The sequence below is a fragment of the Antechinus flavipes genome, chromosome 1 (genome assembly GCF_016432865.1).
Source record: "Antechinus flavipes isolate AdamAnt ecotype Samford, QLD, Australia chromosome 1, AdamAnt_v2, whole genome shotgun sequence".
Taxonomy (NCBI): Eukaryota; Metazoa; Chordata; class Mammalia; order Dasyuromorphia; family Dasyuridae; genus Antechinus; species Antechinus flavipes.
The window spans coordinates 573,825,981-573,853,353 of record NC_067398.1 but is presented as its reverse complement, the minus strand read 5'-3'; the positions used below and the strand labels follow the sequence as shown (position 1 = coordinate 573,853,353).

General features: G+C 33.3%; 1 protein-coding gene across 3 annotated transcripts in view; it reads left to right on the top strand.

Moving 5' to 3' along the window:
* The first annotated feature begins 331 nt into the window (after positions 1–331).
* PIP4P2 (phosphatidylinositol-4,5-bisphosphate 4-phosphatase 2) overlaps positions 332–27,373 on the top strand; it is a 68,477-nt gene continuing 41,435 nt past the window's right edge. The window contains exons 1-2 of one of the 3 annotated variants that reach the window (XM_051970826.1): positions 332–941; positions 25,492–25,640. In XM_051970826.1, the coding sequence (XP_051826786.1) occupies positions 836–941; positions 25,492–25,640 (255 nt within the window). In that variant the 5' untranslated portion in view covers positions 332–835. The remainder of the gene's footprint in view (positions 942–25,491; positions 25,641–27,373) is intronic. The other 2 variants (XM_051970825.1, XM_051970828.1) reach the window with 2 other exon arrangements.

Genomic DNA, 27,373 nt, shown 5'->3' with positions numbered 1-27,373 from the left:
AACAGTTAAGGAAACTGAGACAAGGGAAACTCATACAGAGAAACTGAATCAGGACAGTTAAAGAGAACTGTGGCATAACAAGTCTTGTCAAAAATCCTACTGTAAAGATGATAATACATGCAGGTAAACAACGAAAAAAGAAAAAAAAAACATTCCTATAAAAAGTGTTAGGGAACAAACACATTTCAAAAATCCCCAAAACAACAACCCTCTCTTTGATGAATGAAAGTTTCACAATGTTGATGCTTTAATTTTTTTTTTTTTTAAAGAACCGAGGAATTAAAGAGCAAAGACCTAGGATTAACTTTTCCCATACAATTGCCCTTGGTTTGACAGCTAAAATTACCTTGCTCTCTCTCCAGGAAGAGCTTGATGATGTTAACTCTGTTTGCTAACCGTAGTTCTCCAGTTATCTAGAGTCAAATACAGACTACTTTTCCCCCCTCCTTTTCTACCTCTTCTCCAATTGGTCTCCCATTTCTCTTTCTCCATTCAGTAAACTTAAGATGCATTGAGGGCAGAGTCGGAGCCATCCTGCTCTCCCCGCCCATTTCCCGCTCCATCCCTAATTGTTCTTTGCCAGGCCTTGGTTCCTTCTTTTCCACTTCTCTCAAGCTCCCCCTCCCCCTCGGATTCTAAAAGCCTTTCCCCTCCCCCTCCCTTGGTCCCTCACTCTCCTTGCCCCCTCCCCCCACTTCGCCTTGTGACACATCCTGGGCTCTCTCAGTCTCAGCAGCAGTAGCCGGTACGGCGGCGGCAGCAGCAGCTTCAGCAGCAGAGGCGGCAGCCGCTGGGCCCCTCAGCCTCTCTTCCCAGCTGAGCTCTTGCTGCAGTCATGGCTGCTGATGGAGTGGATGAACGTTCTCCTTTGCTGTCAGCATCCCATTCTGGAAATGTCACTCCAACCGCCCCGCCGTATTTGCAAGAAAACAGCCCCCGAGGTAAGGCAAGAGAGGCTACTTTCTGCTTGGCAAGGAAAGGGCTGGAACATTGGAAACCGGAGCTTGGATTCTGAGAGCTGAGCTTTTCACTTGGGCTTGGTGGGGAAGGTTAGAAAGAGGGAGGAGAAGAGTGGGGAGGAGGAAGAGGAAGAGGAGAAAGAGCTGGAAGTGTAGATGTGAGGTAAATAAAGGTGTTTATTGTGTCTTCCAAAGCCGGAGAGTCTTGGAATTACATTGCATTGCAGGGCTTTTCTTTTGTGCACATTATACAAGTACTTTGCACTGGGAGGGGGAAAAGGACCTGAAATGTATTTCCTGAGTGGGACTTCGCCTTTTTGCATAAGCCCTAAGTGTACCAAAGCTGGTGTGCAAATTTTCCACAATCATTCACAAATCCCTTAGTGGTATTGTGAAAGGGACTGCTGCTCACCTTGATATATGCCCTTGAAAGCACTAAGCTTGGGAAATATGCAGCATGTCTTGATTTTCATTCGAATCACTACCTCCCCACTGCCTCCTACCACCCACCCAAGCTGGCCTGCTATTGCTCTATTGAATCAGTGATTTCCTTTAGCAAAAAGGTTCATTACAATCAAATTATGAAGATGTTTGGGTTAGAGTATATATGCAATTTCAGTTTTCACTGAGTTAAAAACACATATTCATCTGTGGTCCTTAAAAGTGGTAGTTTTGGGTGTGTGCAACCACAGTTGGATGGAGAAGAGATCTTGTATTTGATGCTTACCTGGCTGATAAGAAATTGACTTCTCAAAAGTGACCTCTTGTCATACACCAGAAGCTTCAGTTTATACAGTTAACATTTTCACCCTACTTCCTAATCAAATAACATTATTAAAATAATTTTATGTATTTTTTTGGGGGAGAGATCATGATTTTTGCACCTGAAGTCTCTAGTTGTCATCTCTACAATAGGAAAAAGGAATATATGTGTGGGGGCTGGGAAGATTATTTTCACTTCAATGAAGTGAGGGAGAAGAGGATTGTGTTTTACCTTGAGAAACAATACTGAAATGAGAAAGACTTGGTCAGCTGGCAGCTGCTGATGTAGCTTAAGTGACTGTATCCCACTTGGCTTGGATGCAATTTTGGAGAAGTAGAGAAAAGGCTTAGGAGACAACAGGGCAGTGCTTACGAAAAGGACAGGTCATGTTTCTGGTAAAAATAACTTTTTAGTTCTAGTGTGAAATAAGAGCAGCTGTAGAGCAGGTTGAACTCGTCCAGTTTAAAGGCTCTATTAACACATCATAGTTTGAAAGGTGACAATCTAGACTACAAATTCTATAAGAAAAAGGATAAAAGAAAACAAAGTTTAGTTTTAAATAACTCAGGGTAATAGCTTCTTACATGTTGTGAGAAGTGGGACAAATGATACAAGATGATTAGACATAAAAAAAAGATGGCTAATTTATTTTTGTTAATGGAGGGAAATACCTATATTTAGGTGGTGAAATTTCCCTTCTTGGACAAATTCAATCTTAAGATTTGTTACAAAACTTGGTTGACTGAGATAGATTGACAACCGTCAGCAAAAGATTCACCCTCTGAGGGTATATACTAGAGTTTGAATTTAAGTTTTTGTCAGATAACTGTTCTATTTTATCTTTACTCATCTTTACTGTGAGGGAGGTGTTTTTGAATTATTGAAAATGACTAAGTGGTACATCATTCCTAAAATGGTCGAGATTAGGAAGCCTCAGAGATTGCATATTAATAATACTTAATTTTTTTTTTATCTTGTGTTCTAAAAGTCAGTATAATTTTAAGCTTCAAATAACACTAAGACTTCTGGGGCAGGCTGCATAGTGCTTTAAAATTTGTAAGTGCTTTACAAACTTGATCTGTACTACAAACCTCTCTAAATGATTTAGATGTACCCCCATAGTAGTAAGTTTTAGATGTGATATTCAAACCCATATCTCCTAACCTCAATTCCATCTCTTATTTCCAACATGCTACAGCAGAAATTTCAGTTTGGCAACTTACTTTCAGGAAATCTGGAATCCTTATTAAATTTAGGAGATAAAGTTGAAGAATAGTAGATTCTCCCTCCCCTCCCATTAACAACCAATGACTTTATAGAATAAACAGTCAAATATATCAATTTTGTGTAGTTAAATGGCTAAGGATCATTTATGATAAATGATAAAGATGAACTTTATTAAGTTTTTAAACACAGTTTAGTAGTGTTTTCTTATGACTAATATTAAGTTTTCAATTCTGCAAACATTAAACAATTCTGATATCATAGATCTAATCCAAAACAAAAACTTCAAAACCCTTGTAAATCTTGTATTAGATTTGATTTAACTCTGCAAGGTGAGACCACTTCTTAATGTTTTGAATTATTATAGCAATCAAACTAATTTAGCCCATGGTAGTGGAATTAAACTTATCTGAAGCTAGTATTACTAATGCTAACCTTTGTTTTTGATGCTGCTTTCATTTACTTTTCATCTGGCCTCCTTTTAATAAAAATAACAATGGGTGAGGAGAGAAAAGAAAAATTAAATACTTAACTGTGAATGCCGAATATAGGAAGATACTGAATCTAAAATCGCACCTGAGACTCAGCATTTTAAGTTGAAAGTCATTGGAGTGTTTATTTCAAGATAGGTTATTAATAATGTAGAGGCCATGAATCAATGTGAGTAGGTTTAAACCCAGAGAGAATCATCTGCAGCCTGAGTGACAATCTAATCAGATTTAAGTGGAATGACTGGAGAACTCTCTACCAAGTTTATACTGGGTATCTGTCCAGATCCTACAGTGGTCCCTTAAAGGGGTTCAGTGGTATCAACATTTCTTTGGATGCACTGATCAGCCTTTGTGAGAGAGTGATGACAATGAAAGAGAAAGTCAGTTTCAAGCTCCTTTGGACCTAGAGTTGAGCTCCACGAATTTATTTAGTAAATTTATTAATAGATGTGATAGTCCTATAAGCAGGGTATTGCACCAATAATGCAATCTCACTTTTTAAAAGATTTTATTTATAAGCTCATAGCATTAGAACTGGAAAGGACAAGACCTTGAAGTCATCCATTAAGATATCCTTATTTTAGAGATAAAGAAAACAAGACCCAGAAAAGAGAGAGAAGTACATAGTAAAAAGTTCTACAGGGTCAGGATTTGAAATTAGAGCTTTTCATGCAAAATACAATGCTATTTCTATAGCATTTTCTACTTGCTACACAAACCTTACATTTAGAATCAACTAAGTATAAGCATGGTAACTGAGGGAATGCATTTTACTTAATATTCATTGTAGACAGCTAGGTGATACAGTGTATAGGGTACGCAGACTTCTTGAAGTTAGGAACACTTGAATCCAAACAATTTCAAACATTTCCTAACAGTATGACAACGGACAAATCCTCTAACTGCTGCCTGCCTCGGTTTCCCTCAACTATGAAATAAGGATAATAATAGCAGTTACCTTCCAGGGTTGTTGTGAGGATCAATGAAATATTTGTAGGATTCTTAGCACAGTGCCTGGCACAACGTAAACAATCAGTGCTTTTCCTTTCTTTCCTTCATTGTTATTCTTAAGAAATTATCATAGAGAAGTTTTTTTGGGGGGGGCATTATATTTTTAGGAAAAAATTTGAGTTTTATGTAGTAATTCCTATTAATGCTCTCAAATAATTTTCTTTTTTTAATTCAAAGATAAAAGAGAAATACATTTTTATTTTAATTATTAAATTTATGTTAAAGTAATTTTATTTCAGTTCAATAAGAGGTGATAGTAATTTTTGATAATAGGCATTCAGATATCTGATGTAACATGTTTAAAAATAAGTTTTCCTTTTCATTCTTTGTTTCACATTTTTAATTATGTTAAAACTGAAGTTATTTGAGGAAGCATTTTTTCATTGACTAATAAAGTAACTTCACAACTATTTTATTTTGTTTTGTTTCTTTCACAACTGTTTTAGAGAATATAAAATATTATTTCATACTTGCCTTCTCCTTGAAATCTACCATATGTATTTAATGAGGCACAGGAAAATTGTCTGATGTATATAAGGCCATATATTAAGAAAAGGGAAAATTTAGACCTAGAGCAATGTTCTTTTATAGGAGAAACTAGGTGGTATGGAAGTTAGAGTACTAGGCTTAGAATAAGGAAAATTTGAGTTCAAATTCTGCTTCAGATATTTAACTGTATGATCCTGGGCAAGTCACTAAACTTCCATTTGCTTCACTTTCCTTATCTATTAAATCGAGAAAATAATAACATCTACCTTTTAGGATTGTTGTGAGGATCAAATGAGATAACAATTTTAAAGTTTTTAAAATTTAAAATTTTAATTTTAATTAAATTTTAAAGTAAATTTTAAAATTTACTATTTAGCCTAGTATTTGGCATACAGTAGATACTTAATAAATGTTTATTGATTGATTGATTGATCAAATGTCAATTGATTAAATTAAGCATTTAATAATTTCTTATTAAATTATACATTAGATTTTGATCTTGTCACTTAACTTTTTTCATTTTTCATATCTGTAAAATGGTGATAATAGAACCTAAAATCAATCAGTAAATAAATGCTTACTGTGTACAAATCTTCAAAGGAATTAAAAAAAGATAAAAGACAGTCTTAAACATCTTATATTTCAATGGAGAAAAACATTAAGTTTTGATCTTCTTGATATAGAAACTATCTTTTGTCTCTTTCTTTTTGAATCCCAAGTGCTTAGCACAGTGCCTGGCATATTGTAGGCTTTTATAAATGAGCATTGACTGACATGTATACAGTTATGTAAAATTGGATCCATAAATTGGAGATAATCCATTGAAGGTCATTGTGAGGCTCCATTGAGATAATAGATGTAAAATTCAATTCAATACTAGCCTTAAGGCCCTATATAAATGCTAATAATTATGATGATGGTTAGACTGATAAATGACATCAGTGAGGAAACTAATGATCTTAAATTCAAATTCTGACTCTTCTAATTAAATCTATGTGATTGTAGGCCTCAATTTCTTCATCTAGGGACTGAAGTTGTGAGACTAGGTCCAAAGTGTTTTCCAACTCTAAAGTCTATGATGCTCTAATAATTTCTTCTGAGTTATACTAACTGTATTACTAACATAATAATTGTTATGTAGTACATTTGTATTAACTTTCCATGTATGTAAAAGGATAGTGAATCGGTTATCTTTAAAAAACTTTGATTCAGCCACACCACATTCCATTTATATTCTATGCCCCAAGCTCCATGTTTCTGCAGGTCTATTTTGCACTTCCTTTTAGTTCATGCCAATATGTTTCTTAACATTTAACTGAAAAAATCTAAGTCTGTTGGGAGATAAAGTGATCAACTCCCAAATTCTGTAGACTTTCTTTAAGGTAGCTCACTTTTTAGGTTTAAGATTATTTGGTCAACTTTTACTGTTCAAATTAAGAGGAATCTTAAAAGCAAAAACAAATCTAAAAATTAGAGAGTAAAGATAAAGATGTGAATTGTCAAAACTATTTCTTAAAGTGTTAAAGATACTGTTTTGGCTATTGTTCCAGTAAGCCCCCCAAATCTCCTGATTTGAAGAAAAGCAGATAGTCTTGAATTGATAACCTTTATCAATATAACCTTTTTTTTTTGCCCTAAATTTATGCTCTGACTAATAGATATCGGAATTATTGAGACCTGACTTGCTTTAATATATAGCAGAAAGAGATATCTCTCCTGCTAGTCTTCTCTTTCTGAAGAGCTACTATGGGATCTGCTTTTCTAGGACCCTATTCTGCTCCCATTCAGGCTGTCTTTTTCTTGTAGATGTACACTGGGAGTAAGAAGCAAGAAACATAAGTTTGGTTTCTTCCCTTTTCCCTTCCTCCCTTTCTTCCTCCCTTCCTCCCTCTTTTCTTTTCTTCTTTCCTTCCTTCCTTTCTCTCATCTTTCCCTCTCTTTATCCCCTTTCCTGTCCTGTCTTGTCCTATCCCATCCTTTCCTTTCTGATGAAGAAGACAACAGGTTAACTATTTGCAAACAGGATATATATGGGATCAATCCAAGTAAATCAAATGAGATGATAATTGGAAAGTGCTTGGTACTATGCCTGGCACTTATAAATGATGTTATCATCATCATAATGATTAGAGGGAAGGCAATAATTTTAAGGAGGACTTGGAAAGGCTTCTTGTGAAAAGTGGGGTTTTAGTAAGTAGAAATGAGAAGAGTGGGAATTCCAGGCCTATGGAATAGTCTGTGAGAATTCTTGGAGTCAAGAGTAGAATGTTTTATATGAGGAAGACCAAGGAGGTAAGTGTCACTTTATTATAAACTACATGGAAGAAAGTAAGGTATAAAAAGATTAGGAAGGTAAAAGGGGTCAGGTTATAAAGAGCTTTAAAAGTCAAATAGAAAATTTTCTATTTCATCCTGGAGGAAATAGAGAGCCATTAACTTTAATGAATAGGGAAGTGATATGGTTAGACCTGAGCTGTAAGCAGCTTTTTTTGATAACTAAATGAAAGACAGATTGGGGGGGGCGGGGGGGAAGGAGCGGAGAATTGAGGTAGGGAAGTCAAGCAAAGGACTATATTGCAATAGTCCAGGCATGAGATGATGACAGCATGCACCATGGTGATGGAAATATCAGAGTAGAGCAGGGGTTATATATAAAATATATTATGAAGATGAAATTGATAGGACTTTGTAGTAAATTGGACATGGAAAAATGAGAGAATGAGGAATTGAGGGTGCCACTAGATTATGAGCCTTTATAATGGAGAAAATGGTTGTGTTCTTAACAGTAATAGTTAGGAATTACTAATGGTTAGGAATTACCATTACTTACACTCATATATTAGGAAAAAGGAGAACGCTTAGGAGTAAGGGGAATATAATAAATTGAGATTTTGAATTGTTGAGTTTTAAGATACTTGTGAGTCATACTTTTCAAGATGTCTAATAGGCAGTTGGACATGTAAGTCTGGAAGGCAGGAGATATGTTAGAGTTGAATAACTAGACCTGAGAATCTTCAGCATATGGATGACAGCTGAATTCATCAGAGTAATCTTTTAAGTTAAATAGAATAGAGAAAGAAAAAAGCACCTAGGATAGAGCTTTGTGGGACACCCACAATTAGCAGGCATGTTTTTGATGAAGGACCACTGTCTGACCATTGAGAAGGAGTGGTCAGATGGGAAGATAACCAAGAAAGAATATGGTCATAAAAACCTTGAGAGAAGAGAATAACAAGAAGAGAATGGTCAATATTGTCAGAGGCTATAGCACAGTCCAAAAGGATGAGGATTCAGAAAATGCCATTAAATTTGGCAATTTAAAAATCATTAGTAACTTTTGAGAGAGAAATTATCTCAAATAATGAATGCAGGAAGATATCATTGATAGGATTTGGACTAGGGCCTTAAAAATCATTTAGTCCAATTCTGTCATTTTGTGGATGAAGAAATTGAGTCTTCTTTCTCTGGTTTCTCACAATAATTTGCCCAAGATCACACAACCAGCACATAACAGAGCCTTCTTGAAATCTAAGTCTATTTCTCCCTCCAAATCTATTTCTCTTTACATTAACCATATGGCTTCTACCACAGTATATTCCAACAGACATTGGACCAAGCCTCTCATATAAAACAAAGATTAAATATTTCAGTTCTCAACTCTCATCTAAAAATACAAACTACACATGTTACTGGGTAAATAGTCAGGAAAGGACAGTAAGCTTGAGGATTATGATTTTCATTAAAGATGTAGGCATCCTGAAAGGTTCAGCAATTTATATAATCTATTCTTATCTCCTATATCTTTCCTATTTACCAGTCACAAACTGCTTTAAAACTATTAACTTTATATTCCAGTAATTTCTTCTCTTCTTAAAAGCAGCTTCTTAACAATGAGAGAAACCTGATCATATTTGTAGGTTTAGAAGAAGTTAATAGATGAAAAGAAATGGCAGATCAGAGAATGATCAAGTGGGTAAACTTTCATACTATTGTTGTTGTTTTTTTGTAAACTCAATGCTTATTGTTTTTATTTTCCAATAATTACTAAATATACCCCTGTCCTACTTACCTAGTGAGTCAGTCTTCTATAGTGAAGATTTTTTTAGAAGCTCAGAAAAAAACACATCAATCTCAGTTGACAGTGAAGGCAGTATTCTATATCTATTATCTCTCATCTCTTCATTAAAAAGAGGGAGATATATGTTCTTAATTCTATTTTGGAGTCAAGGTTGAGCATTTTAATTACATTTCATTCTCTTCTGTTTTCTATTCCTTCAGGTTCCTTGTTCATTCAATGTATCTATTGTTTTTATAGTTTGATTATGTCAATTTATGTATGTCTTTCATGTTTACTGAATACTTGATATTCATCATCTCATAAGCAGTAATATTTAAGCACATTCATATATCACAGTTCCTTTAGTCATTCATCAGTCAGCAAAATCCAATTTTTAACAGTTATTTGCTACTATACACAAAAAAATGCTGCTATAAATATTTTGCCATTTATGGGATTTTTTTTTTTTTGTCCATGACTTCAATGGGATCTATCTAGCAGAGGATATCTTAGTAATAGTTTGCCATTTTCCTTGTTCAGCTCATTTGAGGAAACTGAGACAAACAGGGTTAAGTGACTTGCTCAGAGGCACAGAGTTAGTAATAATCTTAGTAATAATTTTAGCTACTTTGCTCACATATTCCAAATTGTTTTTCAAAGTGATTGAACTCTAAGAATTTCAAAATTCTCAGATTCATTCAATTAGTGTGAACATTTCCAACATTTCTGATTTCTAATTTTTGTTATGTTTGAGAATTTGTTGGAAGTGAGGTAAAACCTCAAGACTTGTTTTAAATTTCATTTATTATCAATTTAAAGAAATCTTTCATGTGATTGTTAGTAGCAGGAAATTCATCTTTTGAAAGGAAGAAAAGGAAGAAAGGAATAAAACTTTATATAATGACTACTATGTTACTATCATAAGCACTTTGTACAAAGTATCTCATTTATATATCACAACCCTATATGTGGTGCTTATATTATCCCATTTTATAGTAAAGAAAACTCAGACAAAACTTGGTCAATTGATTTGCCTAGGGTCATACTGCTAATACTGAGAGCAGATTTAAATTTAGGCCTTCCTGATTCAAGATCCAGTGCTCTATCTACTTCACCATTTGGAACATTTTCCTATTGGAATATGGCTCTTCATCATATATTTGTATCAATTCCCTATTTTCTTGGATTTTAGATACTGTATCAACAATATCTGATGCATTGATTTTTAAGGCCCAATAGAAAATTTCTTATCTATTACACAGTTTAGATTTGTGAAAAACCTAATTATTTTTTATCATTTATTGTGATCTCCATTCAACTAACCATTTATTCAGCAAGCATTTATTAAATATTTACTATGTTCCAGGAATTAGGCTAAGTAAAAAACACTCCTTGCTCTCAAGGAGCTCACATTTTAAGGAAGAAGAAACCTTTATCCTTCTTTATAAAGAATCCTCCATCAGTGAGAGTTGTGACAGATATCTTCAACTATTCTCTTCAATTTTTATTATGTGAATTTTTTATATTTAGATGGTTTATGCAATATGCATTTAGAACTTATTATTGTATGTGGTATTGTTGAGATTTTTTTAAACAAAGATAACTGGAGTAGTTTGTCATTTTCCTTCAGCTCATTTGAGGAAACTGAGGCAAACAGGGTTAAGTGACTTGCCCAAAGTCACACAGTAAATTTCCAAGACTACATTTGAACTCATCTAAATGAATCTTTCTGACTCCAGGCTCAGTAGCCTATCAACTATGTCATCTAGAAGCCCTAGTATGTGATATAAGGGAAGGATGAATTAATACTATCTTCTTCCTCCCTCCTTTCCTTCCTCCCTCCTTTCCTCCCTCTCTCTCCTTCCTCCCTCTCTTCCTTCTTTCCTCCCTCCCTCCGTCTTCTTCTTCCTTCCTTCCTTCCTTCCTTTTCTTCTCTTCTCTTCTCTTATTCTTTCTCAGATACCTATCCTAGATAAGATGGAAAAAAGTAGACTAAATGATAGCACAGTAAGGTGGATTTAGAACTAGTTGAATGATAAGATCAAGGCCCTGATCAAGCAGCAAGACCGTGTATTTAAATTGACCTTGGTGGGTGGTGGAAAAGAGAAGAAATTCAAGGTAATGGAGAAACATTTCAACGTTTGAAAAGAAAGATACCTGACAACTTCTGACTTTTTCCCATTTCTCAAGGCCTTCTCCCCCAATAGAAATGCCTTAAATTTTTGGATGGTCAGCCATTACTAATCCTAGAGAACTTGGGGAAATCTAGATGCTAAATTTATTTAGAAACATATCCATACTTGGGAAGAAAAATAATTCCCATGTCTCTAGTGGGTTAAAGTTTAGCAAGTAAGTGAAATGAGAAGAACCAGGAGATCATTATACACTTCGACAACGATATTGTATGAGGACATATTTTGATGGAAGTGGATTTCTTTGACAAAGAGACCTAACTGAGTTTCAATTGATAAATGACGGACAAAAGCAGCTACACCCAAAGAAAGAACACTGGGAAACGAATGTGAACTATCTGCATTTTTGTTTTTCTTCCCGGGTTATTTATACCTTCTGAATCCAATGCAATCCTATGCAACAAGAGAACTGTTCGGTTCTGCAAACATATATTGTATCTAGGATATACTGCAACATATCCAACATATAAAGGACTGCTTGCCATCTAGGGGAGGGGGTGGAGGGAGGGAGGGGAAAAAAATCGGAACAGAAACGAGTGCAAGGGATAATGTTGTAAAAAAAAAAAAATTACCCTGGCATGGATTCTGTCAATATAAAGTAATCATTAAATAAAAATTAAAAAAAAATAAAATAAAATAAAAAAAAATAAAATTATGCAAAAGAAAAAAAAAACAAAAAAAAAATAAAGTTTAGCAAGTGTTTTCCTCATAATAATCCTGTAAGGTAGATAATAACAATATACTTATCTTCCTTATATACAAAAATAAGCTAGTTTTTATCATTATACTGATAATTATAATTGGTGGGCATTGTTCTTTTGATTTTGTGCATTTGATGTTGATTTTCAAAACACTTGAAAAAATAAAAATATAAAAATAAAACAAAGAAAAAAGAAAAAATTAAAAAACCACTGTTGAGTAAAATTATTTTTATTGTTACATCTATTAGAGACTACTGAATGATCTAAACATATTCTTGGGAGACACTGTTGACAGAGACACTTTAAGATTTGTAGATTATTGGTTGGTTGTTTTTTTTTTCTGGTCTACCAAGTCAAATGCCTCTGCTGCTGTTGTTATTATTAACAAACATGGTGGAATCTTCCATCTACTTCTGTTCCTCAGCTTTATATTTGTAATGGGAAAGTATGCTATATAGAAAATAGTCTGTATTTTTCAAAGTTAGCAGTTTGTTTAAGCAAATCAGATTGAAACAATTGCTATTTCATGAACTATTTTCTCATCTTTACTATTTCTTTGAATTGGATTTCATCTAACTAGTTAATGATCTGATTGCATATAGTAAAGAATTTCCTTTCTGGAAAGATATACTCATTTTTTGTTGTGTTGTTTGGTATCTACCATTTCCAATATTTTCCAACTTTTTTTTTTGAAGAAAATACTGAATATAAGAATGTGGCTTCTAAATGATATGCTTTTTTCCTCTTTTTTTTCATTTCTGAATTCCAAACTAAACTTTGCAACATATTTCCCACAAGCCTGTTCTGTGACCATCTATATACTGAAGCAATCAAGAATTGAATTATATATTGATTTAATTTAATGTATCTCATGAAATTTATCTTAGAATTTCTGTTAATTATCCTTTGTAAAAGATGTTGCACATATGCTGCTTCTTATCTTCATAAAGACCATTTCACTTTGCAGCAAAAGAAATTTTGATTGTTATCTTTGGGCAGCTAGGTGGTGAAGTGAATAAAGTGCTGGGACTAAAGTAAGAAAGACTCATTTTTCTGAATTCAAATCTGGCTTCAGATCCTTACTAGATAGCTATATGACCCTGGGCAAGTCATTGAACCCTGTTTGCTTTATTTTCCTCATTTTGTAATATAAACTGTAATTTGTAATATGAACTGAAAAAAAAAAGGTAAAGCACTCCAGTACCTTTGCCAAGAAAACTCTTGAAGGGTTGGACACAATTGAAAAATGACTGAACAATAGTCTTTAGGCACCTTCTAATCCAACTTCATTTATTCCTTATTTGCTCCCTTGAAAAGAACTCATGGGGCATTCTTTCATTTAACTCAACTTTCTTTAGTTATTCTAATATTTATTATATTATCTAGATTAATTTTTAGCAAAAAAGTAAATAACGATGAAGCTGTTTTCTCAAGTACTACATCAACTGGTTGATCACTAGACAAAGATCTCACATTACTTTCGCTAATGTTGATAGATGCTTTAAGATTTGTGTGACTCTTGGGACAGCTAGATAGCGCAGTAGACAGAGCACCAGCCCTGAAATCAGAAGGACCTGAGTTCAAATATGACCTCAGACACTTAACACTTCCTAGCTGGTGACCCTGGGCAAGTCACTTAACCGCTATTGCCTCAGCAAAAAAAAAAAAAAAAAAAAAAAAAGAAAGAAAAGAAAAGAAAAGAAAAAAAAAAGAATTGTGTGACTCTTAGCATTCTCTGACTCCTTTGGAGAGAGAATTGGACTTGGAGATAGGAAGATCTGAATTAAAATCTAATTGCAGATGTTTATTAGTTATGCAATCCAGGGCAAGTCATTTGACTTATATCTGCCTCAGTTTCCTCAACTTTAAAATGGAGATAATAGTACCACCTATATCTCCGGATAATTGTGAAGATCAAATGAGATATTTGTAAAGAGCTTTAGCATAATGCCTGGTACTTAGTATATGCTTAATAAATGCCTGTCCCCTTCCCTTCTCCCTGTCATTATTACAATGTAAGAAACAGAAAGGTACTTCATAAAGCTGAAGATAATTTTATATTTTTATCTTTGTGGGTCTTCAAGGTTAATTAATTAAATACCTTTTGTCTAGCATCTCTCTCACACATTGATCCTTGAACAATAGACCTTACTTAGAAAGCAAACAAAAATCTTGTCCAAATTTATACAACCTTCTCCAACTTGTACCCCTTGATCTAGCCTTCAAGAACCCAAGATCAGTCAGTCAATAAACATTTCTCAAGAACCTATTATGTACTAGGTATGGTGCTATTTAGTACTTAACTAAAGTTATAAAGAAAATCAAAAAGACAGTCCCAGCACTCCAGAACTCACAGTCTAATAGGGGAAATAATATGAAAATAACTACATACCAACAAGCAATGGACAAGATAAACTAGAGCTTATCAATAGAAAGAAGACATAATTTCTATGCCAGAATAGGACTTTTGTGAGGGCTACAATATCATAACAAATAAAACTATATTTATTTACCTTGGGGCATAATAAAAAGCTATGATCAGATAAATTTTCATAATTTTTCCCATTATATATTAAGAAATTCAATCCGTAAATAGTTGATACTGATTCTAATCTAAGCATTATATACTGTTCTCATGAATCTTATAAAACCATTTAAAAGACATTTTGATAGGGGAGGATTAGTACTTGATTGATTTTGGAGAGTTCTGAGTTTGAATTTCATCTCTGACAATTATTACCATGATTCTAGGTAAGTCATTAAACTTCCCTGAATCTCAGTTTCTTCATATGAAAGTGAGGATAATAATAACTGTAATTATTACATCAGGATTGTTGTGAGGCTTAAACTATATACTTATTATTGTGAGGAAAATGATTTGTAAATCTTAGTATATATTTGGGTGGCTGGGTGACGCAGTGAATGGGATGTCAGAGCTGAAATCAAGAAAACTCATCCTGAGTTCATATATGATTTTTACCAGCTGTCTGACAAGTCACTTTTAAGCCTGTTTCTCTCAATTTCCTCATCTGTAAAATGAGTTGAAGAAAGTGGCAAACCATTCTAGCATATTTGGCAAGAAAATATCAAATGTAGTCAAGAAGAGTCAAAAATTACTGAAATGACCAGACAATAACAATAACAATAACAAATTAATTTTACCTAAGCTGCTTTCCAGTCTCCTCAAAAATCCTTATCGGGAATTCTTGATTAATTTTTGTTTTTTGGTTTATCAAATAGTGGATTACTGAATTCCATCATTTTTTCATTCTTTCTTTCTAATCTTCCATTGATTTACTTCTCTATTTTCCAACCAATATCAAATGATTATGATAATGGTGATTTCATAATATAGTTTTCTTCTTCATGTTCACAAAATGATGCTTAAAAATTTTGAATCTTATAAAGTATCCCTTTGAAAGTTTGATTAATATGACACTGAAGCTTTAAAAAAATTGGAAAAATTGCTATTTTTATTATACTGATACTATGCAGCCCTAATGATTGAATATTCTTCCAGCTATTTAAATTGTTTACATTAAGAAATATTTTGCATCTGAGTAAGTATTGAATAAATATTTTGTGTTCTTTGATAGATTGAACTCCAGGTATTTGGAAATGAGACTCCTCTTTCTATTATTGATAATCTAGATTTTATTTTAATATGGAATTTTTTGTAGATTGTGGGATTTTTTATAGTCTACAATTTTGCTGAAGCTACTGACTCAATTAGTATCTATTATCTATGTCATCAATACATTAGGATAGTTTTATCTCATCTTTATTTTAATACTTGCAGTTTATTTTACTTGTATTGTTGCTATTACTAGCATTTTTGGGATAACAATTAAATGATAACAAGGGAGTGGACATCTTAGCGTTACTCCTAGTGTAGCTCAAATGCATACATTTATTTTTGGTTTTAGGTAAATATTTTTATATTTTTAAAAGATTCTTCTATGTATATACTTTACAGTTTTTAAAAAGCACAAATGAATGTTAGAATTTAATAAAAGACTTTTTATACCTATTGAGATACAGTAATTATCTGATTTTATAGGTTTTTGTTTTTAATGTGATTGTTGATTTTTCCCCTTAATATTGAACCATCCTTGTATTCTTGGTATAAATGCATCTTACTCATAATAAATGATTTCTTGAATGAATTTCTCTAGTCTGAAGGGATTTTATTTAAACTTTTTGAATTAATAGTCATCAATGATGCTGGTTTGTAATTATTTGGGTTTTATATTCATTGCTTTAGGTATTAGGAATATATTTGTCTCACAAAAGACATCAAGTAGATATTTTTGTTTTTCAATTTTTTGAGGATGTTTTGTAAAGTATTAGTACTGATTATTCTTTTAAAATTTAATATAATTCTCAAGTGAAGTTTTTTCCTTTTACAACAAAACCTATTTCTTTTTCTGAGATTGGATTGTTTGAGATTTCTAGTTCTTTTAGTTTAGCTTTTTGACACTTTTGCATATATTTTTCTGTTTCTTCTGTTTTTATTTTTTTAAAGCATATAATAATAAATGTTAGTTTCTGATAATTGAAATAAAATTGTTCTGGTTTTGTTCTGATTTCATTGTTTATTTCCCAGTTTGTTAATTTTATTTTCTATCCTCTTTTAAATCAGGTTGACTAAGGGTTTCTCAGTTTTGTTAATTCTTAGTTCTATTTCTTCTCTAATTTTTAACACCTCTTTTCTATTTGTTTTAAGTTTATTGTTGACTTTCTAATTCTAAAAAATGAACTTTCAGTCATTAATCTGCTTTTCTATTTTGTAATTCTATATATTATAGGGATTTCTTTTCCCCTAGAGCTGCTTTAGCTGTATACTAGATATTTTAGCATGCTTTTTCTTCATTATCAATTTTTCCCATATACTTTTTAGATGTTTATGATTTGTTCTATGATTCAGTAATTATTTAGATTTCCTTTGTTTAGTGTTATTTCAGCTTTTTGTCTGTCCTTCCTGAACTGAAAACTATTTTTACTGAATTATGGATTGTAAAGAATGTGATTACTATTTTAACCTATTACTTGCAATATTTCTTTGTCTTAATACATAGTTTTTGTCAAAAGTCCAGTTAAAAGCCTATTTAGATTTTCCAATAATTTATTCAATTTTATATTTTATCTTTTGTTTATCTTTCTGTTAAGTTTCTCTAAGGCTAAAAGAAATTTTCTCCTGATATTACTATATTATTTTCTGTCTTGTAATTCACTTAATTTTTCTTTCATAAATTTAGATGCTAAAGTATTTAGAGAATGTACATTTAATACTGATTAAAATACTGATTTGTATGTTTGCTTCAGAATAACATTTTTCTTATATATCTCTTTTTATATTTAAAATTTTTATTTTTATTTTTATTTTGCTGATAGTATGATTGGAATGCTTACTTTTTCAAATTATCCTGATGCAAAGTAAAATTTCTTTCAGACCTTAATTTTTATTCTGCTTATGGCTTTGAGTTTTTGATGTGTTTCTGGTAAGCAAAGGATTGTGTAGGGTTTTATTTTTTTATTCAAGCTGTTACTCTTTTTTTTATTTTGTTGGATTGTTAAATTTATTCACATTTGAACTTATGAGTTAGATTTATATTTTCCTATATTTGTCTTTAATATTGTATTTTTCCCTTAGGATTTTTTTTAAATTGTTGCATTTTTTTCTATGAAGATATTTTTTCTATATCATCTTTCATTTTTACTATTTTAAGACATTTTTATTTTTTCCAGCTGTCTGTCATCTTCAGGCAATTTATAATAATAGGATGAGAGCTCAGGAGAGAAACTTAGGATATGTATTTAAATCTCTCTCTCTTTCTCTCTCTCTCTCTCTCTCTCTCTCTCTCTCTCTCTCTGCCAGTAAAGTTGCAACAAAGGCAAATGGAGACATCTTTTTTGCCAGGGCAAGATCACATTTTATCAACAACAATTAGTAAAATGGGTCATATTCTCTTACCCGAAAAACCAGACTTAAGAATGATTAATTTGTTAGATAGGCTAACAATAACCAATAAATTGGGTCATTGGTCTCTTCCAGTTACCAAAGATTTGAGTAAGGATCCTAGCAGGTTTAGTTGTGTTTTAGTTCTGATTGGCTTAATAGGACCTTCCCTGGCAAAGATAACAATCCCAATTGGTAGACATTTTAACAGGGAGTTGGGTTAAACATTACTTTAGCTTTTTTTTCTTATTACTTTTTCCTTGTGGGAGAGTAATTCTCAAATAGTAGGATTAATCTAAAATTGGGGAATGTGGATTGACCTTTAGGTGTAGCTGATCCCTTTCTGGCAATTAAGGAATGACAATTGCATCCAGTAGATTTCGCTAGAAAATCAGAACCATTTTAATCAGATACCCCCATTTACTTTTCCTTTGGATACTAAATCATCCATAATTTTGACAAGGAGTTATAGGAAGGAGAGTTATCCCTTAAGGAAAGCCCAAGATAGTTCTTTGTTTATCTATAAATAAAAGCAAGGGTCCCAAGTTAGCAAGTGATTATGCCATATTGAGAGTGTCTTTTGGGATAGACTGGGAAATGGGAGTTTGACAAAACAGAGAATAGGGTGGATTGCATAGTAATTTTTAAACAATACAACATAATATTAATTTTTCTCAAGATCTGGGAATCACATGCATGGAGATTATAATTGAACTCTTAGGAACTAATGAAATGACCAGGTGAGATGGCATAGAAGCAAAAAAGAAGATGATTGGGAATTATGGAAACATCCACACTTGGTAGGTATGACATTAGCAAAGGAGATGTATAATAAGAAACAGACAGATAGGAGAACCTGGAAAGATTAATGTCATGAAATTCTAAAGAGAGTACCCTGGAGAAGAAAGCAGAACCATGTCATATACTGTCAAAAACATGTCAAATGCATCAAGAAGCATTTGAATTGATGTTTTAAAAGAGCTATTAGATTAGGCCATTGAAGGATCATTCTTAATCTTGCACAGAATATTTTAGTAGAATGATGGATACAATACAAATTACACAGAGTTTAGAAGAGAGTAAGAGAAAATGGAATGGATGGCTTTTTATGTTTCTCTCCAGAACTTATTATAATTTCCTCCTAACTAATCTCCCTGCCATCAACATTTATTTCCTAGTCTTTAACATGCTTGCTGAATCAATTTTCCTAAAACGCAGTCTGACCATGTTTCTTCCTTGCTCAGAAATTTTCAGTGGCTCCTTATTATCTTTAGGATGGAATCCAGAATTCTCAGTCTGGCTATCTATAATCTTTCTCTAATCTCCCTCTGCAATCATTTTCCTTACTACTCATCTTCACATATTGAATTACAAAGTGCCAATTACTGCTTCTTTGCGTTCCTAAAGTTTCTCTCTTCATCCTGAATCTCACTCATTTAGTGAATACATTTTTATTTAAGATCTGTCATATATCAGGCACTCTACTAAGTTTCCTCTAAGACTTTGCTGAGGTGCCACTTCTTCTATGAAGCCTTTTCCCTTCTCTAAGCATATATGTGTGTGTATACACACACACACACACACATACACACACACACACACACACACACAAAATTTTACAAACATAATAATGTTAAAAACAATTTTTAAACATTTAACTGGATTGTTTTAAGTTTTGAGTTCTAAATTCTATTTCTCCTTCCTCCCTTTTCCCCCTGCCCCCTCCCTGAGACAGTAAGCAATGATTCAGGTAAATAGTTTGCATATTGGTCGTTTTGTACAAGAAGACTTGAATAAAAGAAAAAGGAAGTGATTAACTTTTTTTTTCCTCAAAGATTTTTAAAAACTTTGCTTGATCTTTGTTTTTCCCTTCTCTCTTAATTTCCCATTGTGAATTATTTCACTATAGGATAGTGCTATATACTTTATTAAAGTTTTCTCTCTTTTACACTATCTGATTTAGTTTAAATATTAACAGTATAGTGACATTGACATTTATGTAGAACTTTAATATTTGTGAGGATCGCGCACACATTTACAATCTGAATTAAGATTCAGATACTACAGCTATAATTTATGCCCATTTTATAAATGAGGAACTGAAACTGAGAAAGGAGGTAAGCTAGGTGGCCTTGGAGTCAAAAATATCAAAGTTCCAATTTGCTTCAGATGCTTAATAGCTAAATTACACTGGGCAAGTCACTTCACAAGTCTCCGTCCCAGTTTTTTTATCTGTAAAATGGGTTTTATCTTAGCATCTACTCTGTAAGTATCAAAAGAGATAATATATGTATTATGTATATGTATATACATATATGTATAATATATGTATATATGTATATGTATATGTATAATATATGTAAAGTATTATGTAAACCTTAAGACACTAAAGGCAAGTTATTATTATTAAAATTTTTGTTTGCCCAGGATTGTACAGCTATTAAGTGTCTGAAGCAACATGTAAACTCAGGTTTTCCTGATGATAAGTCCAGAGTTATTTCATTCTGCTTCTGTACCATCATAACACAACACTAGCCTTACTGCAAGAAAACATATACATTTAATAATTCAGGCATTTTAAAAAAAAGTTTTGGACCCCTGAAGGATAGTTTGTTTCTGAACTATATATTCATGACTATCTCAAGTCTGGGACTTTATATACTAAAAACTAGGATAGTTTACAAATGAGGTTTCTAACCTTTTTTGTGTAATGGAGCTCTTTGACAGTGTAGAATTTACCTATAGGCTTCTTCTCAAAACGATGTTTTTTAAATTCTTAAAATAAAGCACACATAGCAAAGGATTACAAGAAAAACCAATTAAAATGAAAGATAGTTATCAAACTATTTTTCCATCCAAGTCCATGGCCCCTCTGAAATTTATCATGGAATCTAGGTTAAAAATTCCTGGGTTTAAAGGAATATAGCATAGGTAATTAAATTTTAAAATTGTACTAAAAAGCTATTCTACTCCTTAGTTTCTATTCCTTAATTCTGAAATTACAATATCCAGAGTTCAGAGTGAAGAGGAGTAGTTATGACTCTTAAAATTGTGCCTCATATAATCTATTTGCCTTATCACGTTAGGCTGTCAGTGACCACTTTTACTGATTCTCTCCTTCCCTGGCTGAGAGTCAAAGCTTTGTATCTGATCTGTTTCATTTGTATCCACTTCTTAAATTGCTGACACTGCAGTTTTACCAGAACCTTCACCACCCTGACTTGGCACTCCTCCAAAGCCCCAGATTGTCGATGTTTTATCAAGTGCAATATGGCACTGTGACCCAAAGAACATCTCCAGATTTCTTTCTATTATGGATTGTCTAGTCTTTAGTAACTACATGCAATCTGTAGCAAGACTGTACATTCATAAGATGAGGAATAGTGCTAATGTGGGCAGGTATATGTGTTCGTGTGGTAGAGCAGAATGGGGAGAAATGTCGAGGAAGAGTCAAGATGCCAATATTATAAAAGGATACTCTACTTCTGCATCTTTGAGAAGCAAAACTTCACAGAATGCCAGCAAGAGACCATGTGAGAAAGGAGGAAAGATCAGAGAATTTCCATTTTTTCCTATCAAACCTTTGACCAGATTCCTAAAGGACTGTCTAAAGGTTCGAATATACCATGTAAGCATAGAAGTTGAAGGGTTGAAGAGTCTTTGCTTCTTAACAAAAGAGCATTTTGAGGTGCAAAATTAGATCATAAGTTAAGGAATTGCTTTCATAGGCATTTTCTGTAGATTTAAAATCACCTATGAATATTGGACCAAGGTTTTGCATTAGGCACAAAACAGTCAGACTGACTTTTTACTGTATTGTAGCCTGAAGAGCTTCTGGTAAAGCCTCAGTAACAGCTGTGAGTTCAAAGCTAGATTCATTTTATTATCTATAACCATCTCAGACTTTGTTTCTACCATTAATGACTAAACTGGCTAAGTTTGGAGAAGCTTCTATGCTTCACCTTTAGGTGATGATAATGTGTATGGGGGATAGGGAGTGCAACAATGAGGGAGCAGTCTAGTAATGGCAATAGATGTTGTAATATAATGGAAAAAGGGGTGATACTAATCAAATTTTAATCACCTTTCTTTTGAAGTAAGGAGTGAATTTGTTCATTGGATTTGACCATAAAGTATGATAATTAGGAGTTGGAAACTGGAACATTGTGGGTGAGTCTTTAAAAAAATCAGTCATGCACAGACATGGTACTGAAACCTAAACCAGGTAGGTTGAAAACAGCGAAAGAAAATTATAGACCAATCTCCCTGATGAATATTGATGCTAAAATCTTAAAAAATAAAATATTAGCAAAAAGATTACAGAAAATCATCCCCAGAATTATACACCATGACCAAGTAGGATTTATACCAGGAATGCAAGGCTGGTTCAATATAAGGAAACTATTAGCATAATTGATTATATCAATAACCAAATTGACAAAAATCATATGATCATCTCAATAGATGCAGAAAAAGCATTTGATAAAATCCAACATCCATTCCTATTAAAAACACTTGAGAGTATAGGAATAAATAGACTTTTCCTTAAAATAGTAGCATTTATTCAAAACCATCAGTAAGCATCATAGGTAATGGGGATAAACTGGAATCATTCTCAGTAAGATCAGAAATGAAACAAAGTTGCCCACTATCACCATTACTATTCAATATTGTATTAGAAATGCTAGTTTCAGCAATAAGAGATGAAAAAGAGATTAAAGGAATTAGAGTAGGTAATGAGGAAACCAAATTATCATTGTTTGCAGATGACATGATGGTATACTTAGAGAACTCCAGAGATTCTACTAAAAAGCTATTAGAAATAATCCACAACTTTAGCAAAATTGCAAGACAAAAATAAGCCCACATAAATCATCAGCATTCTTATATATCACAAACAAAATCCAACAGTAGAGATACAAAGAGAAATTCCATTTAAAGTAACTGCCGATAGTATAAAATATTTGGGAATCTATCTGCCAAAGGAAAGTCAGAAACTATATGAGCAAAACTACAAAACACTTTCCACACAAATAAAGTCAGATCTAACCAATTGGAAAAATAGTAAGTGCTTGAGCAAATATAATAAAGATGACAATACTACCTAAACTATTTATTTAGTGCTCTACCAATCAGACTCTCAAAAAACTATTTTAATGACCTAGAAAAAATAACAAAATTCATCTGGAAGAACAAAAGGTCAAGACTTTCAAGGGAACTAATGAAAAAAAAATCAAATGAAGGTGGCCTGGCTGTACCAGATCACCAAAACCATTTGGTATTGGCTAAGAAATAGACTAGTTGATCAGTGGAATAGGTTAGGTTCACAGGACAAAATAGTCAATAACTTTAATAATCTAGTGTTTGACAAACCCAAAGACCCCTGCTTTTGAGATAAGAACTCAATGACAAAAATTGCTGGGAAAACTGAAAATTAGTATGGCAGAAACTAGGCATTGACCCACACTTAACACCATACACCAAGATAAGGTCAAAATGGGTTCATGATCTAGGCATAAAGAATGAGATTATAAGTAAATTAGAAGAACATAGTTTACCTCTCAGACCTATGGAGGAGGAAGGAATTTGTGACCAAAGAACTAGAGATCATTATTGATCACAAAATGGAAAATTTTGATTATATTAAATTAAAAAGCTTTTGTACAAACAAAACTAATGCAGACAAGATTAGAAGAAAAACAATAAACTGGGAAAACATTTTTATAGTCAAAAGTTCTTTTAAAGGCCTCATTTTCAAAATATAGAGAGAATTGATTCTAATTTATAAGAAATGAAGCTATTCTCCAATTGATAAATGGTCAAAGGATATGAACAGACAATTTTCAGATGAAGAAATTGAAACTATTTCTAGCCATATGAAAAGATGCTCCAAGTCGTTATTAATCAGAGAAATACAAATTAAGACAACTCTGAGATACCACTACACACCTTTCAGATTGGTTAGGATGACAATGCATTGATATGTTAGAGGGGATATAATGCTAATAATGATAAATGCTGAAAAGATAATGCTGAATGTTGGAGGGGATATGGGAAAACTGGGACACTGATACGTTGTTGGTGGAATTGTGAATACATCCAGCCATTCTGGAGAGCGATTTGGAACTATGCTCAAAAAGTTGCCAAACTGTGCATCCCTTTGATCCAGCAATGTTACTATTAGGTTTATATCCCAAAGAGATCTTAAAGAAGGGAAAGGGACCTGTATGTACAAAAATGTTTATAACAGCCCTCTTTATAGTAGCTAGAAACTGGAAATTAAATGGATGCCCATCAATTGGAGAATGGTTTGGTAAATTGTGGTATACGAATGTTATGGAATATTATTGTTCTGTAAGTAATGACCAGCAGCAAGATTTCAGAAAGACCTGGAGAGACTTACATGAACTGATGCTGAGTGAAATGAGCAGGACCAGGAAATCATTATATACTTCAACAACAATACTCTATGATGATCAATTCTGATGGGCGTGGCCCTCTTCAATAATGAGATGAACCAAATCAGTTTCATTTGTTCAATAATGAATAGAACCAGCTACACCCAACAAAAGACCTCTGGGAGATGACTATGAACCCCTACATAGCATTTCCAATCCCTCTGTTTTTGATTTCCTTCTCAGGTCAATCTTACATTATTTCAAAGTCTGATTCTTCTTGTGCAGCAAAATAGCTGTATGGATCTGCAAAAATATATTGTATTTAACATAACATATTTAACATGTATTGGTGTACCTGCCATTTGGGGGAGGTGGGGAGGAAGGAAGGGAAAAGTTGGAATAGAAAGTTTTGCAAAGGTCAATGCTGAAAAATTACCCATACATATATCTTGTAAATAAAAAGCTATAATTAAAAAAAAAAAGAATTAGAAGAAAAGGAAGTTTATAGATCATAAAAAAATAAACAATCAGTCATGAATTCACAGCTAGGATTATTCTATTCTACATATATAGGCTTCATTTCCTGAAACTAATTTGGGGGAATCTAGTCTAGGTGACTAAAAGCATAGCAGATTTCTGTTCCTTGAATAACCTTACAGAATATTTAAGTCATAATAGACATAAATTCTCATAGAATCTAATTTTCCTTTTAACCTCTTAATATTGACAGTACCTCCCCCACTCACGTATGCAGTCTTCTTATAACTTATGATGCAGCAACTCCTGCCTCCTTACTGCTGTTCTTATAAAACAGTCCATTTTCCTGGGTTCCCACTGTCTTTTTCCTATGTCTGGGCAGATGGATGGCATAGTGCTGAAGTGCTGGCCTGAAGTCAGGAAAATAAATCTTTCTGAGTTCAAATCTGATCTTAATCACTTATTCACTGTGTAACCTTAGGCAAGTCACTTGAGCTCTATTTATTTCCTCATCTGTAAATTGGGGATAATAATAGTACTTACCTGTGTCAATTTTGTTATGAGAATCAAATGAAATAACATTTATAAAGCATTTAGCTAAGGAAGAAAGTAGTCACTTAATGAATGTTTTTTCCTCTCAGATTGTAAACTCCTCCTGAGCAAGAACTGAGTTATTTCCCCTTTTCTTTTTATCCCAAATACTCTATATAGTACTTAGCATATGGTAGGCACTTAATAGATACTTATTGACTTAATTCCTATCTTTTCAGCGGAACTTCCACCTCCTTACACAGCCATTGCTAGTCCAGATGCCAGTGGTGTTCCTATAATAAACTGCCGTGTGTGCCAATCTCTAATCAATTTGGATGGCAAGCTTCACCAGCATGTAGTGAAATGTACAGTCTGCAATGAAGCTACGGTAAGGGCTTCCCTTCCCTATTCCCCACCCTCACTTAAGAAACCTAAATTGATATGTAATTCCTCTCCAAATGATGCATATCAGTAGCATAACTATTAGTAGATGGGCAGGAATACAAACAGAGGGATCCCTTTATAAAGATCAAAGTGTATTTACTAAAGCTAAGTCAATTAAAAAATTCTCACGATTGTTTTAAATGGAATGCATTTTGTCTTCTTACAGAAGTCAGAGAACAGTACGTTGGGAGACCATTACTGTCCTCAGTTAGAGTCTTTCTATCACAATTGAGTCCATTTTCTATTTCTTTTTATAATGAAAAGGTCTTATCAGATAGTTTGGTAAACTGAGACATATGACTTCACTGTATGGGTGAAATTATTAAACATGTAGGGTACTCAGGTGAGTTTTCTTGACTCGTGTCATTTACTTCTGGAATTAGACAAAGCCATTTTGCCAATAATTTGGTGATTCAAACATATCCACTTTGACAATGTTTAATTGACTTGCAACACATATTCTAAGAGATGAAATTTCTCTTTTCTCTATATCTTTAGTTGAATGTTTCTCCTCCTCAAGTAACATAGCTGTGAAATGTCTGTGGCTGAATTTGAACTCATCTTCCTGACTTTGAGTTCAGTACTACTTAGCTGCCTGTGAAACTACCTTTTTAAAATACACTTTGATTCATCTTTTAACTATTCACTGTTTGCAAGGAACAAGAACAAAGCAGTTTGCTGTCAGAGTTTGTATTCTAATAGGTAAATAACCTATACACAAAGATAGGTATAATAAGAGAGAGGAAGTAATGCAAGCAAAGGAAGAATAAAAAAATGTCTCAGGTGTATTTGAAGGAGAGACAACTAATAACTGGGAGGGATTATTTGAAGGCTCATGATGATTTAATGCCAGAGAACCTGAGCAAGGTAGAGATTAGAGTATTTAATAATTTATTAAATGGGAGAGATTTACTGGGACCAAATGGATCCATGGTTTGGTCCCAGGGCTGAATGAGACTATCATCTCCAAGAACCCAGCCCACAATGAGAGTTTTCAGTGACCTATATACACATGGCTCAGACTCAGGGAGGGTAGATTGAAGCAAGAGAGGAGTCAGGGTGCTGAGAGCAGGAATGGGATTCTGACAGAGTGGGGTGAGCCTCCAGAGATGAGATGACATAATAGGGGGAGGCACCCTGAACATGGGGAGAGGCACCTTGATAAAATGGTATCTGACATTCTGGTAGCTTGGGATGGGGAGAGGCATTCTGATATTCTAAAACATATCCTTATTAATTTGTCCTTATCAAATATTCTGATAAAGAGGGAGGGGAGGTTTTGCAGGACTGAGAAGCAGAGAAACTGAGTCAGGACAATAAAAGAAAACTGTGGTATAACAATGGAAATGGTAAGAATTGAACCTTGAAGGGAGATAGATTGAAAAATAAGGAGTAGGAGGAGAGTGCATGCTCTATGTCAAGCATGAGTTGGGTGAAGTACAAAAATACAATATGGAGTATCAAGATCAAGGTAGATACAATATGGAGTATCAAGATCAAGGTAGACTAGGAGTTTAGTTTGTTTGAAATATATAGCCTCTTAGGAGATAATATGAAATAAGCCTGGAAAAGGATATTGGGCCCTAATTGTGGCAGGCCTTAAATACCAGGTTAAGGAGTTTGGATTTTACAATAGAAATAGTTGGAGACCATTGTAGCTTTTAACAAAAGAATGAT